The 15180-nt window shown below is 45.0% G+C and overlaps 1 protein-coding gene across 1 annotated transcript in view; it reads left to right on the top strand.

Moving 5' to 3' along the window:
• The window catches only part of C4H11orf42 (chromosome 4 C11orf42 homolog), a 22261-nt gene extending 14969 nt beyond the window's left edge, over positions 1-7292 (top strand). The window contains exons 3-4 of the mRNA XM_030199863.1: positions 3361-4066; positions 6680-7292. Coding sequence (XP_030055723.1) covers positions 3361-4066; positions 6680-6816 — 843 coding nt within the window. The 3' untranslated portion in view covers positions 6817-7292. The remainder of the gene's footprint in view (positions 1-3360; positions 4067-6679) is intronic.
• Positions 7293-15180: the final 7888 nt, after the last annotated feature.

Consider the following 15180-nt stretch of genomic DNA (forward strand, 5'->3'; position numbering starts at 1 on the left):
AGCTCGGGGGGAGGGGGCACATTTTAACCCTCCCCCCCCGGCGCCGCCCCCCCACCGCCGACATTGCCGCCCCCCTCCCGCCGCGAACCCGCCACCGCTGCAGCCTACCTTTACTTTTGCTGGCAGGGGATCCCACTCCCCGCCAGCCGACGTCTTCTTCTCAGTCGCTTCCTGCTCTTCAATTTGTTTGCTGTTCTCTGAGTCTGACGTCCTGCACGTACAATTACGTGCAGGACGTCAGCAAACAAATTGAAGAGCAGGAAGGACTGAGAAGACGTCGGCTGGCGGGGAGTGGGATCCCCCACCAGCAAAAGTAAAGGTAGGTGGCGGTGGGGGCGGGTTCGCCGGGAGGGGGGTCCTGGGGTGAATCGGACCCACGTAGCTACGCCACTGCTTGGGACAATGGTAGAAAGAGCATTGGGAAGGTGTGGTATTGCAAGCAAGCAACCACCTTTGTTCCTTTGAGAGCAGAGGGAAGAGGTAGATGACAGGATGCAGGACAATCTTGCAACACAGGAGATCACAGGGTGGCTGCATTGCAACATTATTTATACTGGCCTACTTCAGGTCAATATCACTAGCTCCCAGTAGCCTACCACGTCCAGTCTAAAATTCTCATCTTGACCCACAAAGTTCTACATACAGGAATTCCAACATACGTATCCTCTTCAGTCACCCTTATGCTCCATCTAGATTGCTCTGGTCCAGGGCCGTGCCAACACAGTAAGCGCGGTAAGTGCCGCAGGGGGGCGCCTGCCTTCAAGGGCGCCGCGCCGTTGAGCTGTATTTTAAAAAAAAAAACAACCTTACTCCTCCACTCCATTCCCGATTCCCCGGCACTTTAAATTTACCTCGCTCAGCCTCCGACGTCTGCGCAGTGTCAGTGAAAGCGCTGCCTGTCTGACGTCTCTCCACCAGCCTTCCCTTTGCTCGTTTGTTCCCTCTGTGTCCCGCCCTCAAGGAAATGACGTCAGAAGAAGGCGGGACACAGAGGGAACAAACAAGCGAAGGGAAGGCTGGTGGAGAGACGTCAGACAGGCAGTGCTTTCACTGACACTGCGCAGACGTCGGAGACGGATGCGGAGAGAAGTAAATTTAAAGCGCTGGGGAATCGGGGATGGAGTGGAGGAGGCTCAGGCCAAACCCAGCCATTTCCTCCATCGCGCCCCAGACGGCAGCTTGGGGGAGCAGCGCTCAGCTCTTTGGCACCGCCCAGCTCTTCACGTGCCTTGGAGCCAGGCAGGTCCCGGGGGGGGGGGGGGTGGGAGGCACGCCAACTGATAGTCTGCAGGGGGGCGCCAGAGACCGTAGGCACAGCCCTGCTCTGGTCTCTTAATGGTCAACAGCTACATGTACTATTAGTATGCATGGCTAGACTTGAGAATGTGCTTTCTACTGCACTGCCTGCCTCCTTATGCCTCAAATTATCATTCCCTAAATTTAAGTCAGCCTTAAAAAACCATTTATTTCGACTTGCCTTTAATGAGAACCTTTGAGGCACCGTTGAGACTGGGGATCTTCTAAGTCTGTAAGTTTGTTGCTAGTCTGATGGAGTGAATGTGGTTCCGTTTGTGTCTGCTTATTCTCTGAATGATTAAGTATCTGCTAATTTTCCCCTTTGCATTTTATTTTGCTTGTGGACTATCTTACTATGTGGTCATGAAAATAAATAAAACCATAAACCAGCTGCAGTTTCACAGGGATTAGATAGCTGCGTTTTCAAGCAACAGTGGAGGAGTGGCCTAGTGAGTGGAGGAGTGGCCTAGTGGTTAGGGTGGTGGACTTTGGTCCTGGGGAACTGAGGAACTGAGTTTGATTCCCACTTCAGGCACAGGCAGCTCTTTGTGACTCTGGGCAAGTCACTTAACCCTCCATTGCCCCATGTAAGCCGCATTGAGCCTGCCATGAGTGGGAAAGCGCAGGGTACAAATGTAACAAAAATAAAATAGATACTATTGGAGATTCTACATGGAATGTTGCTACTATTGGAGATTCTACGTGGAATGTTGCTATTCCACTAGCAACATTCCATGTAGAATCTCAAACAGTAGCAACAGTGGAGGAGTGGCCTAGTGGTTAGTGTGGTGGACTCTGGTCCTGAGGAACTGAGTTCAATTCCCACTTCAGGCACAGGCAGCTCCTTGTGACTCTGGGCAAGTCACTTAACCCTCCATTGCCCCATGTAAGCCGCATTGAGCCTGCCATGAGTGGGAAAGCGCAGGGTACAAATGTAACAAAACAAAACAAAAAAAACAGCCTCACCACATTTGGCAGCAGTTCAGATTATGGAGAACGGAAGAGAAGCAGACCATATGAAAAGCAGTGTCTATTTCACTCACCACAAGCTAACCCGGGTTGGAGACACTGTTTTTATCAGTATGGTGAGGCCTGAGATTTCACACCAGTTGGTGTTCATCTGCTCTTGAGGCAGTCGTTTGGCGAAACATGGTCATGTCTGTTGACTTGGTTTAGACCTGGGAGTTAAAAGTGGTAAACAAAGGCTGTGTTTTTCGTATGGTCTGCTCCTCTTTTGTTCTCCATACTGGATTTTGTGGAGCACTTGCCTTGTTGTTTTCGCAGCTGTTCAGATTATTACAAAGGAGGTTGGTAACCATATTTGGAGGGGGGTGGGGGGGGGGGCGCAGGTGGAGCACAGTATGCTAGATATTGGATTAAATTTGAGAAATTCCAGAATGTATAGCAGCAAAAATGACAAAGAAACTGGTAGTACTACATAGTCTAAAGGATTGATGGTGGGGGGGGGGGGGGGGCTGAGCTTTTCGGGTCCATTTGATCATACGGGAGTTTGTATGCTCAAAGAATCAAAAGAAAAACTGACTCTATATGTTGCAAGTAGTCAAGCAGCTGCATTGATGATGTCATTTCCTGAAAGCATTTGTTTCTTTTGGCGATAAAACACAGCTTTGACTGTGTGGCATGTTTGAGGAGTACATATCCCACTTATAGGTATTAACAATCAACTCATGCTGTTATGCTGTGTGAGAAACACTATCACTGGGAATACACCCAACATTGACTTCTGTGACCCCTGAGGCAGGCGGTTTTTTGCTGCCAAATCACTGGTTGTGTTGGGTCTTTTACCTTGGTGCCTAATACAGAGTTTCGACTTGAATTCTCCCAGCTTGAGAGTCATGTTCTCCCTCTACTTTCCTTTGATCTTCATTGTAATCCGTAGAGGGTGTCTTCCTATTCTCCTGTGGACCCAAGCGTCTACAGCTGACAGCTGGGATCTATTCTTACTAGTGCAGCCATGAAGAACTGGGCAGACTAGACTAATTGGACCTTATGATGTTATCTTTGATGACACATGATTTACACATGTATGTTGCTCTTCTTTAGGTTGTGGAGAAACTCTTTGGCCCCGAGGTCATTCCTGTTCCTTTCCTGGAAGATGCAGCCAGTTATGACCTGCTCCATGTTATTATAAAGCAGTCTCGCACGGCTCACAAGCACCTCTGGATGGTGAAAAGTCTGATCCCTGTGGGCTCCCTGCAGAGCTTGGTGGAGGACACCCAGGATAATAAACTGAACTTTGTGCACAGTATAGATCACATCTCCAAACTGAGCTCAGATTTCCAACACGAGGAGACCCGTGCCATAAATGGCTTCAGCAAGTACATCCAAGTAACCATCAAAGACGTCAATAAGAAGATTGTACTTTTCGTTCTGAATCCAGGAGATATCACTCTGCGCCATGATCTGCCCTGGCTTCCAGTGAAAAACATCTATGTGATCTACGAGGTCTTCCACTGCTCTTTTTTGCACCTGATGGTGACTGAGGGCAAGGAGCGCAAGGAGCTGAAGCTGAACCAATCCACCCCAATAGCCTTCTCCTACCTGAAATTCTCTGTGAGCTCCAAAGGTGTGCTTGGTCAGCAAAAGAACATGGCAAAGGCTAAGCTACCTAGAGGAACACTGTGGGGACGGAAGTCCTCACTGACTGCCATGGAAGAAGCAACCTGCAATCCACCAAGAAAATGCAAATCCTCTGAGCCTACTTACAAAGGACACAATCCATTCTCCAACCACAGTAAAACGTTCACAGGTAAAGCACTTACATGGTAGTCTGGATTGATGGGGACCTTTCCAGTGTCAAAGAAATTACTTACCAGGCACAAGTGTAGAAGGGGGGTATTCCAGGATTCTTTATAGGGCTCTTGCCCCTTGAACTTAATGATAAAGCTTATAATAGGATTTTAATAGTCCTCTGGGATTCTCTAGAGCTGAATTATAGACAATCATATTGGGCAGTACGATGCTCAAATACATCATCGTATTAAAAAACTTCTGGGAGAATTGCCTCACTTTGATTTGGAATCTGAAAAATTATCAAAACAGACCCATTGAATTCCTGCTCAGTTTCATTGCTGATGTAGTACCATAGGTACCAGTAGATCTCATTTCATCTCTCTGCTTCTTCCATGCTTCCTTTAATGTTGTTACTGTTGTTTAGGGATGTGGATAGATTTTGTAAATAATTTTTTAAAATCCTGCATTAGAACTTTTTAACATGGCGATAGTCTTTATGGATATTAATTCATAGATTAATGTGTATCTGAGTTGATTTTACATACTGATCTTTTTCAAGGCATGTGCAAAGGAATGCTGTTTATACCTCCACCACCCTTTCCTTGAAGTAGTATTTTCTGATGTTGCTTCCAAGTTTAACCTCCTTGGCACCTGATCTCATAGCTTCTTGTTCCAGAAGTCATTTAGGTCAAAATCCAGCTGCTGGCAGCCAGTGTTTAAAGAAATTCTGATGCCACCGGCTAAATTACACTGATATACATTCTATGCTGGGTTTATCTGAGCCCTGGTATTGATTAGCCATGTCATCAGCAGACCTTGAAATTACGCAGGTGCTGGCCGATATTCAGCGGAGTCCTCCTCGGACTATGATGACACTGCTGAGATTGTGCCGGAGCAGAGGCAACGCTTAGAAGCAGTAACTAGTTCAATGCTGACGATCCACGCAGACAGAAGCCTCTCCTGCCTGCTTAAACCACGTCAGATATTGATTGCATTAAGTTTAGTGCTGGGTCCTGCGATTTGTTAAAGTTCATCTCAAACACAGATATCCGGGAGCCACTGGTTTACAACATATCACTAGAATGTGCATTCAGCTAAAACATTTATTTAAAAAGTGGATAACCTACTATTTCCAAAATTCAATGCAGATAACAACGAACATACATAATCACAATGATAACAAAACTAGAAATAACATAGTAACATAGTAGATGACGGCAGAAAAAGACCTGCACCGTCCATCCAGTGTGCCCAACAAGATAAACTCATATGTGCTACTTTTTGTGTATACCCTACCTTGATTTGTACCTGTCCTCTTCAGGGCACAGACCGTATAAGTCTGCCCAGCACTATCCCCGCCTCCCAACCACCAGCCCCGCCTCCCACCACCAGCCCCGGCACAGACCGTGTAAGTTTGCCCAGCACTATCCCCGCCTCCCAACCACCAGTCCCGCCTCCTGCCACCGGCTCTGGCACAGACCGTATAAGTCTGCCCAGCACTATCTCCGCCTCCCAACCACCAGTCCCGCCTCCCACCACCGGCTCTGGCATAGACTGTATAAGTCTGCCCAGCACTATCCCCGCCTCCCAACCACCAGTCCCGCCTCCCACCACCGGCTCTGGCATAGACTGTATAAGTCTGCCCAGCACTATCCCCGCCTCCCAACCACCAGCCCCACCTCCCGCCACTGGCTCTGGCACAGACCGTATAAGTCTGCCCAGCACTATCCCTGCCTCCCAACCACCAGTCCCGCCTCCCACCATTGGTTCTGGCACAGACCGAATAAATCTGCCCAGCACTATCCCCACCTCCCAACCACCAGCCCCACCTCCCGCCACTGGCTCTGGCACAGACCGTATAAGTCTGCCCAGCACTATCCCCGCCTCCCAACCACCAGCCCCACCTCCCGCCACTGGCTCTGGCACAGACTGTATAAGTCTGCCCAGCACTATCCCCACCTCCCAACCACCAGCCCCTCCTCCCACCACCGGCTCTGGCACAGACCGTATAAGTCTGCCCAGCACTATCCCCGCCTCCCAACCACCAACCCCGCCTCCCACCACCAGCTCTGGCATAGACCGTATAAGTCTGCCCAGCACTATCCCCGCCTCCCAACCACCAGCCCCGCCTCCCACCACCAGCCCCGGCACAGACCGTGTAAGTCTGCCCAGCACTATCCCCGCATTGTAATGTATGTAGTTAATAATAACTACATACATTACAATTTAACACAAATTCATATAACCAATACAGATATTTATAATGAAACAAAAATACAACCATGTACACTTCAAACATTCATCAGATGCTTTCAACATATTACTGTGAATCATCAGATCCAATTCTTTTGTCTGGTCTGACTCTGTCTCTGTTGGAACCTCTTTCATCTCCTTTCCATCAACTCAGGGGCAGGTGTGGAAATAGCATATCGCTGGTTGCTCCCATTACAGAATCAGATCCAAGGGGCGTCCAGTGAATTGACTTTCATAGTGTGTCTTGATAAACAGCAGAACATTCCAGTGTAACTATGGAGTATCTGTAAGAAAATATGCTCTCACGTACTGCAGATATGAGAAACTTTTAACCATGTTCCCGACCCCGTCCCCTCTTTTGTCTCCTGTGACCTAGTGAACTGGCCGTTTCGCAGTTGCTCGGATCCTAATACCTCCGTCTCCAACTATTCGAAGCAGGACAAGCATGCCATGTCTCTGCCGCTGCTGCCCACTGCTTCCAGTGACTCAGACACTGAAGACGACACTGCTTGAGAATGGCCATGGGGCAAGCAGCTTCCAGTATCCATAAAGAAATGAAAATAAAGACCGGATTCTCCTTCCAGTCCTTTGTGTTGCATTAATAGTGGCTCAGAGATTCCCCATATTACTGGCAACAGAATGAATGATCATTTTTTGTTCTTTTTCCAGAAAGGTATTTTGTTATATTTGTGAGTTCTACACATTAAGATGAATTAAATGAATGGTTTTTTGGAGGTTATTATTTTCAAGACCAATGATTGAAGACTTACTTATGCTTTTTCCTTCAAAAATATTTGCAAAGTTTGGCTACTGAGGTATTTTCCCTTCATTTATAGTCACTTTCTTTGAAGCTGTTGCTACTTTCAGTAATGTTAGATTTTAGCATTAATAATGTATCTGTTCCCTGATATTACTGATACTCAGATGTCAGAAGGTTGTCCAGGATGGGGACATGCAAGGGTCAAGGGGAAGGAATAAAGTATTCTAGGTTGTCATAGAGAAAAGAAAGGGATTTGGGATTTAGTTCAGGTCTTTTATTTCAGTAATAGCTCAAGGCAAGCTACGCTCAGGTACAACAGCTATTTTCCTGAACCCGGAAGGCTCACAATCGAAGTCTGCCCGTCAGGCAATATAATTTCCATTTATTCACTGATCAAAAAACAAAACATCAAAAAAGCTATATCTATACAATAAAAACCAATGTGGTCAGGTTTCAGTCATGCCTGCTGTTCAATTGTGCCATTTCTGTTGAACTAAAATAGATAATGGCCACATGGTGATTCGTGAATGAAACATGGCTGGTTTGTGCCGACTGATATCTTTGCTGCATCTGTAATTTTTGTTTTATTTTCAGTGGTGTTATCTGTTTTATATGTGTGTGATCTAGTACTTTTCAGTTCAGGTGGAGGAGATGGATAATAATTGAGTTGGAGATACACAAAGCTTCAGCGAAGAGGGAGTTGCTGCTGGTGGGAAATTCTTACCTGCTGGATACAGATTAGAGGAGGAAACAGAGAGAGAGGCAGCGGATCTGAATACGGAAAGTGAACCAACCAACCAACATAAATCAATATTAAACAAACCATTAAGATAGATAATTACAAATTATTAAAACAATAACTTATTCAATGACCATAAAACAGAACATCAAAAAAGTATATCCATACAGTAAAACCTGACATAGCCATGTTCCAGCTACACCTACACCTATACTCGATCTGCAGCCCCTCCTTACCTCTCTACCCTCATCTCCCCTTACGTTCCTACCCGTAACCTCCGCTCTCAAGACAAATCCCTCCTTTCAGTACCCTTCTCCACCACTGCCATCTCCAGGCTCCGCCCTTTCTGCCTCGCCTCACCCCATGCTTGGAACAAACTCCCTGAGCCCATACGCCAGGCCCCCTCCCTGCCCATCTTCAAATCATTGCTCAAAGCCCACCTCTTCAATGTCGCCTTCGGCACCTAACCACTACACCTCTACTCAGGAAATCTAGACTGCCCCAACTTGACATTTTGTCCTTTAGATTGTGGAGGAGTGGCCTAGTGGTTAGGGTGGTGGACTTTGGTCCTGGGGAACTGAGTTCAATTCCCGGCACAGGCAGCTCCTTGTGACTCTGGGCAAGTCACTTAACCCTCCATTGCCCGCCGCATTGAGCCTGCCATGAGTGGGAAAGCGCGGGGTACAAATGTAACAAAAAATAAAATAAGCTCCTTTGAGCAGGGACTGTCCTTCTTTGTTAATTTGTACAGCGCTGCGTAACCCTAGTAGCGCTCTAGAAATGTTAAGTAGTAGTAAGTGTTGAATCAAGCTGTATTCCAAGGTTCGTGATTTGAGGGGGAGTTCGTACTTCCAAAAAGAGATTTTGATGTCAGGTATGCGCCCACTTGTGTTAGGGGCCCATAGAAGCTCAGGTTTACTGGGGTTCAGGCAAAGTTTGTTGTTTTTAGCCCTTGAATTGATGTTAGACAGGTACTCAGTTTATTCAAGGCTGTAGGTAAGTCAGGTTCAATGGGTATGAGTAGCTGCACATCATCCACATAGATGTAGAACTGAGCGTCCATTGACAGACTCAGCTCAGCTAGTGGCTTGAGGTAGATATTGAACAGAATAGGTGACAGTATCGATCCTTGTGGTACCCCGCAGGTCAGTGTCCATGGTGGTGATGAGTTGCTGCCAATCATTATGGATTGTTGCCTGTCTGATAGGATGTGAACCAGGCAAGTACTGTTCCATTGATACCTGTTTCTGTCAGTCATGCTAGCAAGATTTCATGATCCACAGTGTCAAAAGCTGCTGAGAAATCTAGCAGTACTAACATCAAGGTGAATCCCTTGTCTCGGTTTCTGTGAAGATCATCTACCAGGGATACGAGGACCGTTTCTGTTCCATAACCAGGTCTGAATCCAGATTGACATGGATCTAGCCAGTTACTCTTTTCTAGCCATTCATTAAGTTTGTTCTATGAGTTTCCCTAGAAACGGGATGTTGGATATTGGCCTGTAACTTTCAAGTTTGTCCTGGCCAAGGTTGTTTTTCTTCAGCAGAGGGCAAACCATTGCCCTTTTTAATGCTGTTGGTAATTGCCCATTAGAAAGAGGTGTTCACAATTTTTGTGGCGCCTTCTACAAGGCCCATACTTGCCTGCTGCACTATCTTTGATGGGCAGGGATCGAAGGAGCAGGTAGTTGGTCGAAGGTCTCAGGATTTTGTCAAGGCTCTCCTCTGTTATTAGGTGTATAATTATACTACAGCAAGAGACCCTCACTGGATCCACCGGAAGGGTGGAAGGCCAGATTTTGTCAAGGCTCTCCTCTGTTATTAGGTTAAAAGTGTTCCATCTGTTTCTGTTAGGAGGGGGCGAGTTTGTGCACCCCGGTTGACTGGTTGGGCACTGGGTAGGATTGCCTGTAAATCCTGGTGGAGACTTTTAATTTTGTTGGCAAAGTATGCAGCAAAATCATTGCAGTTCAGTTTAGACTGGGCAGGCTGGTTCTGTTGTGGGGGTTGCAGTAGGTTGAATAGGTTTGTGCTGTCTGCAAAGTTAATCACCTCACTCATCGTTCCCATTTCCAGATCATTAATAAATATGTTAAATGCACTGGTCCTAGTACAGATTCTTGAGGCACTCCACTATTCACCCTCTTCAGTTGAGAGAAATAGCCATTTAACCCTACCCTCTGTTTTCTGTCCATCAACCAATTCCTAATCCACACCAGAACATTGCCTCCTATCCCATGACTTTAGTTTTCTCAGGAGTCTCTCATGAGGGACTTTGTCAAATGTTTTCTGAAAATCTAGATACACTACATCGATTGGCTCACCTTTATTCACATGTTTATTCACACATTCAAAGAAAAGAAGCAAATTGGTGAGGCAAGACTTCCCTTAGATGAAACCATGTTTGTCTATGTGTTCACTGATTTTATTCTTTATAATAGTTTCCACTATTTTGCCCAGCACTGACATCAGGCTTACCAGTCTGTATTTTCCCGGATCACCCCTGGATCCCTTTTTAAAAACAGGCATTACATTGGCCACCCTCCAAACTTCAGGTACTATGGATGATTTTAACAACATTTTACAGATCACTAACAGAAGATCTGCAATTTCATATTTATTTATTTATAACAAAATGTATATACCACTCTCTCTAATATTCTAGGTGGTTTACAAAAATAACATGCATAATAAATTCATACAAAACCCCCCCATCAACTAATATCACCCATCATCCATGCCTTCAGCAATTTTCTAAATTGCAAACAGTTCTCAATCTTTCTTAATTCAATGGGTAACTCATTCTATAGACAGGAACCTTCAATATAAAAGGTTTTAGATCTAATGTTTTCCTACTTAACCTGTTTATAAGAAGGAACAGTCAGTAGCATTTTATCAGCACAGCAGAGCTGAGAGGTCGTGGTGAACAATAAATTCTTAAAGCCCAGGCTAAAGAAGAAAGGTCCTCACCCTTTATAACGCTATGAATCAAACTCAATACTTTAAACTGAACAGCTCCACTTTATTGGTAGCCAATATAAATCATACAAAACAGGAGAGATATGAGTTCCTTCAGTTCCCTAGGGTGCATACCATCTGGCCAAGGTGATGTACTACTCTTTAATTCGTCAATTTGGTTCAGTACATCTTCCAGGTTTACCAAGATTTCTTTCAGTTCCTCCACATCGTCACCCTTGAAAACCATCTCTGGTACAGGTAGATTTCTTACATCTTCTTCAGGAAAGACTGAGGCTAAGAATTCATTCAGCTTCTCTGCCATGGCCCTGTCCTCCATGACTGTTCCCTTTACTCCTTGATGATATAACGATCCCACGGATTCCCTCATAGGCTTTCTGCTTCTGATATACCTCCTCTCTCTCACTTTTCTTCCCAAGTATACATGTTGAGATATTTAAGTCTGTCCCCATTCACTTTATGACAAAGACAACTGACCATTTTAATAGCTGCCCTCTGGATCTATTCCATCCTGTTGATATCTTTTTGAAGGTGGGGTCTCCAGAATTGTACACAATATTCTAAATGAGGTCTCATCAGAGTTTTATACAGGGGCATCATCACCTCCTTTTTTCTACTGGCCATTCCTCACCCTCTCCACCCTAGCATCTGTCATGTAAGGCCTTAAGCACTACCCCTATCACCCACCCAGGAATAACCCTTTGGTCACCTGGAGGGTCTGGCCTGGCACTGCCCAGGCCCGTCCACACCTGTGCACAATCACCTACACTGGCAAGAGGGATCTAGGGACACCAGGGCCACAATCCCAGGGCTTCCACAGTTCTTGGAAAAACCATAAATTGCCAGGATTCTTAGTCCAGGACACCAGAGCTAACAAACTAACAAGTTTATTATCAGTAATAGAACAGTGAACTGTAAAAGGCTGAAACACAGCAAACAGGAACAGAGCCGGGGGAGGGAGGCGGGGCTAGTGCTGGCCAGACTTCTATGGTCTGTGCCCTGAAAATGGCAGATACAAATCAAGGTCAGGTAACATAAAAAAGTAACACATATGAGTTTATCTTGTTGGGCAGACTGGATGGACCGTGCAGGTCTTTCTCTGCTGTCACCTACTAGGTAAAATAACAAAGATTTGATGTTGAGTCTAGCTGGGCACTTTTTACTACCTAAGTAGTACCTGGAGAGATCAGGAAAAGTAACTGCTCAAAGGAGTTGAACAGAGCCTCAGTGCAGATATCTATTCCCTCCACACTCCCGAGACTGGGGAGTTCTAGCACATTCTGGGCTAGGTCTTTGGCTTTGGGGCCAATCAGGGCACAGACTATTAGCACTCGGGATGTTTGACCAATGACACTGCAGACTACTTTTCTCCTCCTTCTTTTCCTTTTGGGGAATTTAGCTAAAAAGAAAACAGACCTCTGCTACAGCTATAGTGCAGATGTCAGACACCACCTGCTGGCCAAATAAGGGAAATATGCTGAAGGGGAACAAGTGTCATAGGTTAACAATACAAATCACAAAGCACGGAAGAACCCTGTTCTGCCACAGCATCCCTCTCGATTTCACTATTGTCTTTTCTACCTGTTTGGCCACTTTAAGATCATTACATACAATCACACCCAAGTCCCGCTCCTCTTTGTGCACAAAAGTTTTTCACCCACTAAACTATGCAGTTCCCTTGGGCTCTTGCAGCTCAAATGCATAATCCTGCAATTTTTAGCATTAAATCTCAGCTTTCAAATTCCAGACCATTGCTCTAGCTTCACTAAGTCCTTCCTCATGTTATTCATACCACAGGGGTGTTGATCCTATTGCAAATATTGGTATCATCCGCAAAGAGGCAAACCTTACCAGACCTTTAGCAATATTGCTTACAAAAATATTAAAAGAACCAGACCAAGAATTGAACCTTCTGGCACACCACTGGTAACATCCTTTTCCTCAGAACGAGCTCCATTTACCACTACCCTCTGCCTTCCATTCAACCAGTTCCTAACCCAGTCACTTACTTTAGGGCCCATACCTAGGGCTCTTAGTTTATTTATTAGTCATCTATGCAGAACCGTGTCAAAGGCTTTGCTAAAATCTAAATACACCACATCTAGCGCTCTCCCTCGATCCAACTCTCTGGTCATTCAGTCAAGGAAATTAATTTGCTATTACTCTCTAGTCTCTTTCACTTCAATGTCGTTGACTGTTTGTTGTAGAACTGATATATGATTTCTGTAGATTACTGTAAGCCACATTGAGCCTGCCCGTGGGTGGGAAAATGTGGGATATAAATGCTCTAAATAAATAAATAGATTTGTCTCTGACAAGTCCTGCTTCTAGTAAAACTATGTTGCCTCAGGTCCTGTGATCCATTGGATTCCAAAAACTTTACTATTCTGTTTTATTTATTTGTTATATTTGTATCCCACATTTTCCCACCTATTTGCAGGCTCAATGTGGCTTACATTGTCCCGTAGAGGTGTTCGCCATCTCCGGTAGTGAAACAAATACAAGGAGTTAATGTGGTCAGATAAAGTTCATGTGTTATAGACACACTGGGAATCATAGAGAGGAAGAGTTATGAATAGTTTATTCCACACTTTGGTATCATTGAGTTATGAATAGTCTATTACAAGCTTTGGTATTGTTGTGTTGCAGGGTTTAGGCACTTAAGTTGGGTCGATGGGGTACGCCTTTTGAACAGATTGGTTTTTAGTGATTTCCGGAAGTTTAGGTGGTCGTACATTGTTTTCACAGTTTTTGGTAATGCGTTCCACAGTTGTGTGCTTATGTAGGAGAAGCTGGATGCATAGATTGATTTGTATTTTAGTCCTTTGCAGCTTGGGTAGTGGAGATTTAGGTAGGTCCATGATGATCTGATTGTGTTTCTAGTTGGTAGGTCTATGAGGTCTGTCATGTATGCCGGGGCTTTGCCATAGATAATTCTATGGACCATTTTGAAAGCAATATGTTCTTTGATTGGTAGTAGCCAGTGTAGTTTTTCTCGGAGGGGTTTGGCGCTTTCGAATCACGTTTTTCCAAATATAAGCCTGGCTGCTGTGTTTTCGGCGGTCTGAAGTTTCTTTATGAGTTGTTCTTTGCATCCCGCATAGATTCCATTGCAGTAGTCTGCATGGCTTAGAACCATTGATTGTATCAAGCTACGGAATGTTTCCCTCGGGAAGAATGGTTTCACTCGTTTGAGTTTCCACATTGTGTGGAATATTTTCTTAGTTGTAAAGTTAACTTGGCTCTCGAGTGTAAGGTTAAGGTCGATAGTAACGCCGAGGATTTTCAGGCTGTCTGAGATAGGGAGGGTGTAGCGAGGGGTGTTTATACTAGTGGGTTTGTTTGTATTGTATTGGGATGAGAGGATGAGACAGTGTGTTTTTTCTGTATTGAGTTTTAGTTGGAATGCATTTGCCCATGAGTTCATGATGTTTAGGCTGAGCTTGATTTCCTTGGTGATTTCTGTTAGGTCATGTTTGTAAGGTATGTATATTGTGATGTCGTCTGCATAGATGAATGGGTTGAGGCCTTGGTTGGATAAGGACTTGGCTAGTGGTGTCATCATCAGGTTGAAGAGGGTAGGTGATAGTGGTGACCCTTGAGGTACTCCGCAGTCGGCTTTCCACGGTGATATTTTTGACTTTGATTTCACTTGGTATGTCTTGGTGGTTAGGAAGCCCTTGATCCAACTGAGTATGTTTCCACCAATACCGAAGTAATCTAGGAGCCTTAGTAGTATATTATGGTTTACCATGTCGAATGCAGTAGACATGTCGAATTGAAGGAGAAGTATGCTTTTACCTGTTGCTATTTCCTGCTTGAATTTGGCCAGGAGTGTAATGAGTACTGTTTCAGTGCTAGGGAGGGGGCAAAAACCTGATTGTGATTTATGTACATAAGTACATAAGCACTGCCATACTGGGAAAAGACCAAGGATCCATCAAGCCCAGCATCCTGTCTCTGACAGCGGCCAATCCAGGCTTCAAGAACTCGGCAACCGCCCCCCCCCCCCCAAAAAAAAAAAAAAAAAAAAAAAATTAATAATGTTCAATTGACTTTCCCCTCAGGAATCTGTCCAAACCCCCTTTAAATTCCGTAAGGCCAGCTGCTGTCACTACATTCTCCGGCAACGAGTTCCAGAGTCTAACTACATGCTGAGTAAAGAAAAACTTTCTCCTATTTATTTTAAATCTACCATATTCTAGTTTCATCTTGTGTCCCCTGGTTTTGTTGTTGTTTGAAAGTGTAAACAAATGCTTCACATCTGTCCGCTCTACTCCGCTCATTATCTTGTAGACTTCTATTTAAATTGTAGACTTCTATCATATCACCCCTCAGCCACCTTTTCTCCAAGCTGAAGAGCCCTAACCTTCTCAGCCTTTCCTCATAGGGAAGCGTTCCAT

The sequence above is a fragment of the Microcaecilia unicolor genome, chromosome 4 (genome assembly GCF_901765095.1).
Source record: "Microcaecilia unicolor chromosome 4, aMicUni1.1, whole genome shotgun sequence".
NCBI classification, from domain to species: Eukaryota; Metazoa; Chordata; class Amphibia; order Gymnophiona; family Siphonopidae; genus Microcaecilia; species Microcaecilia unicolor.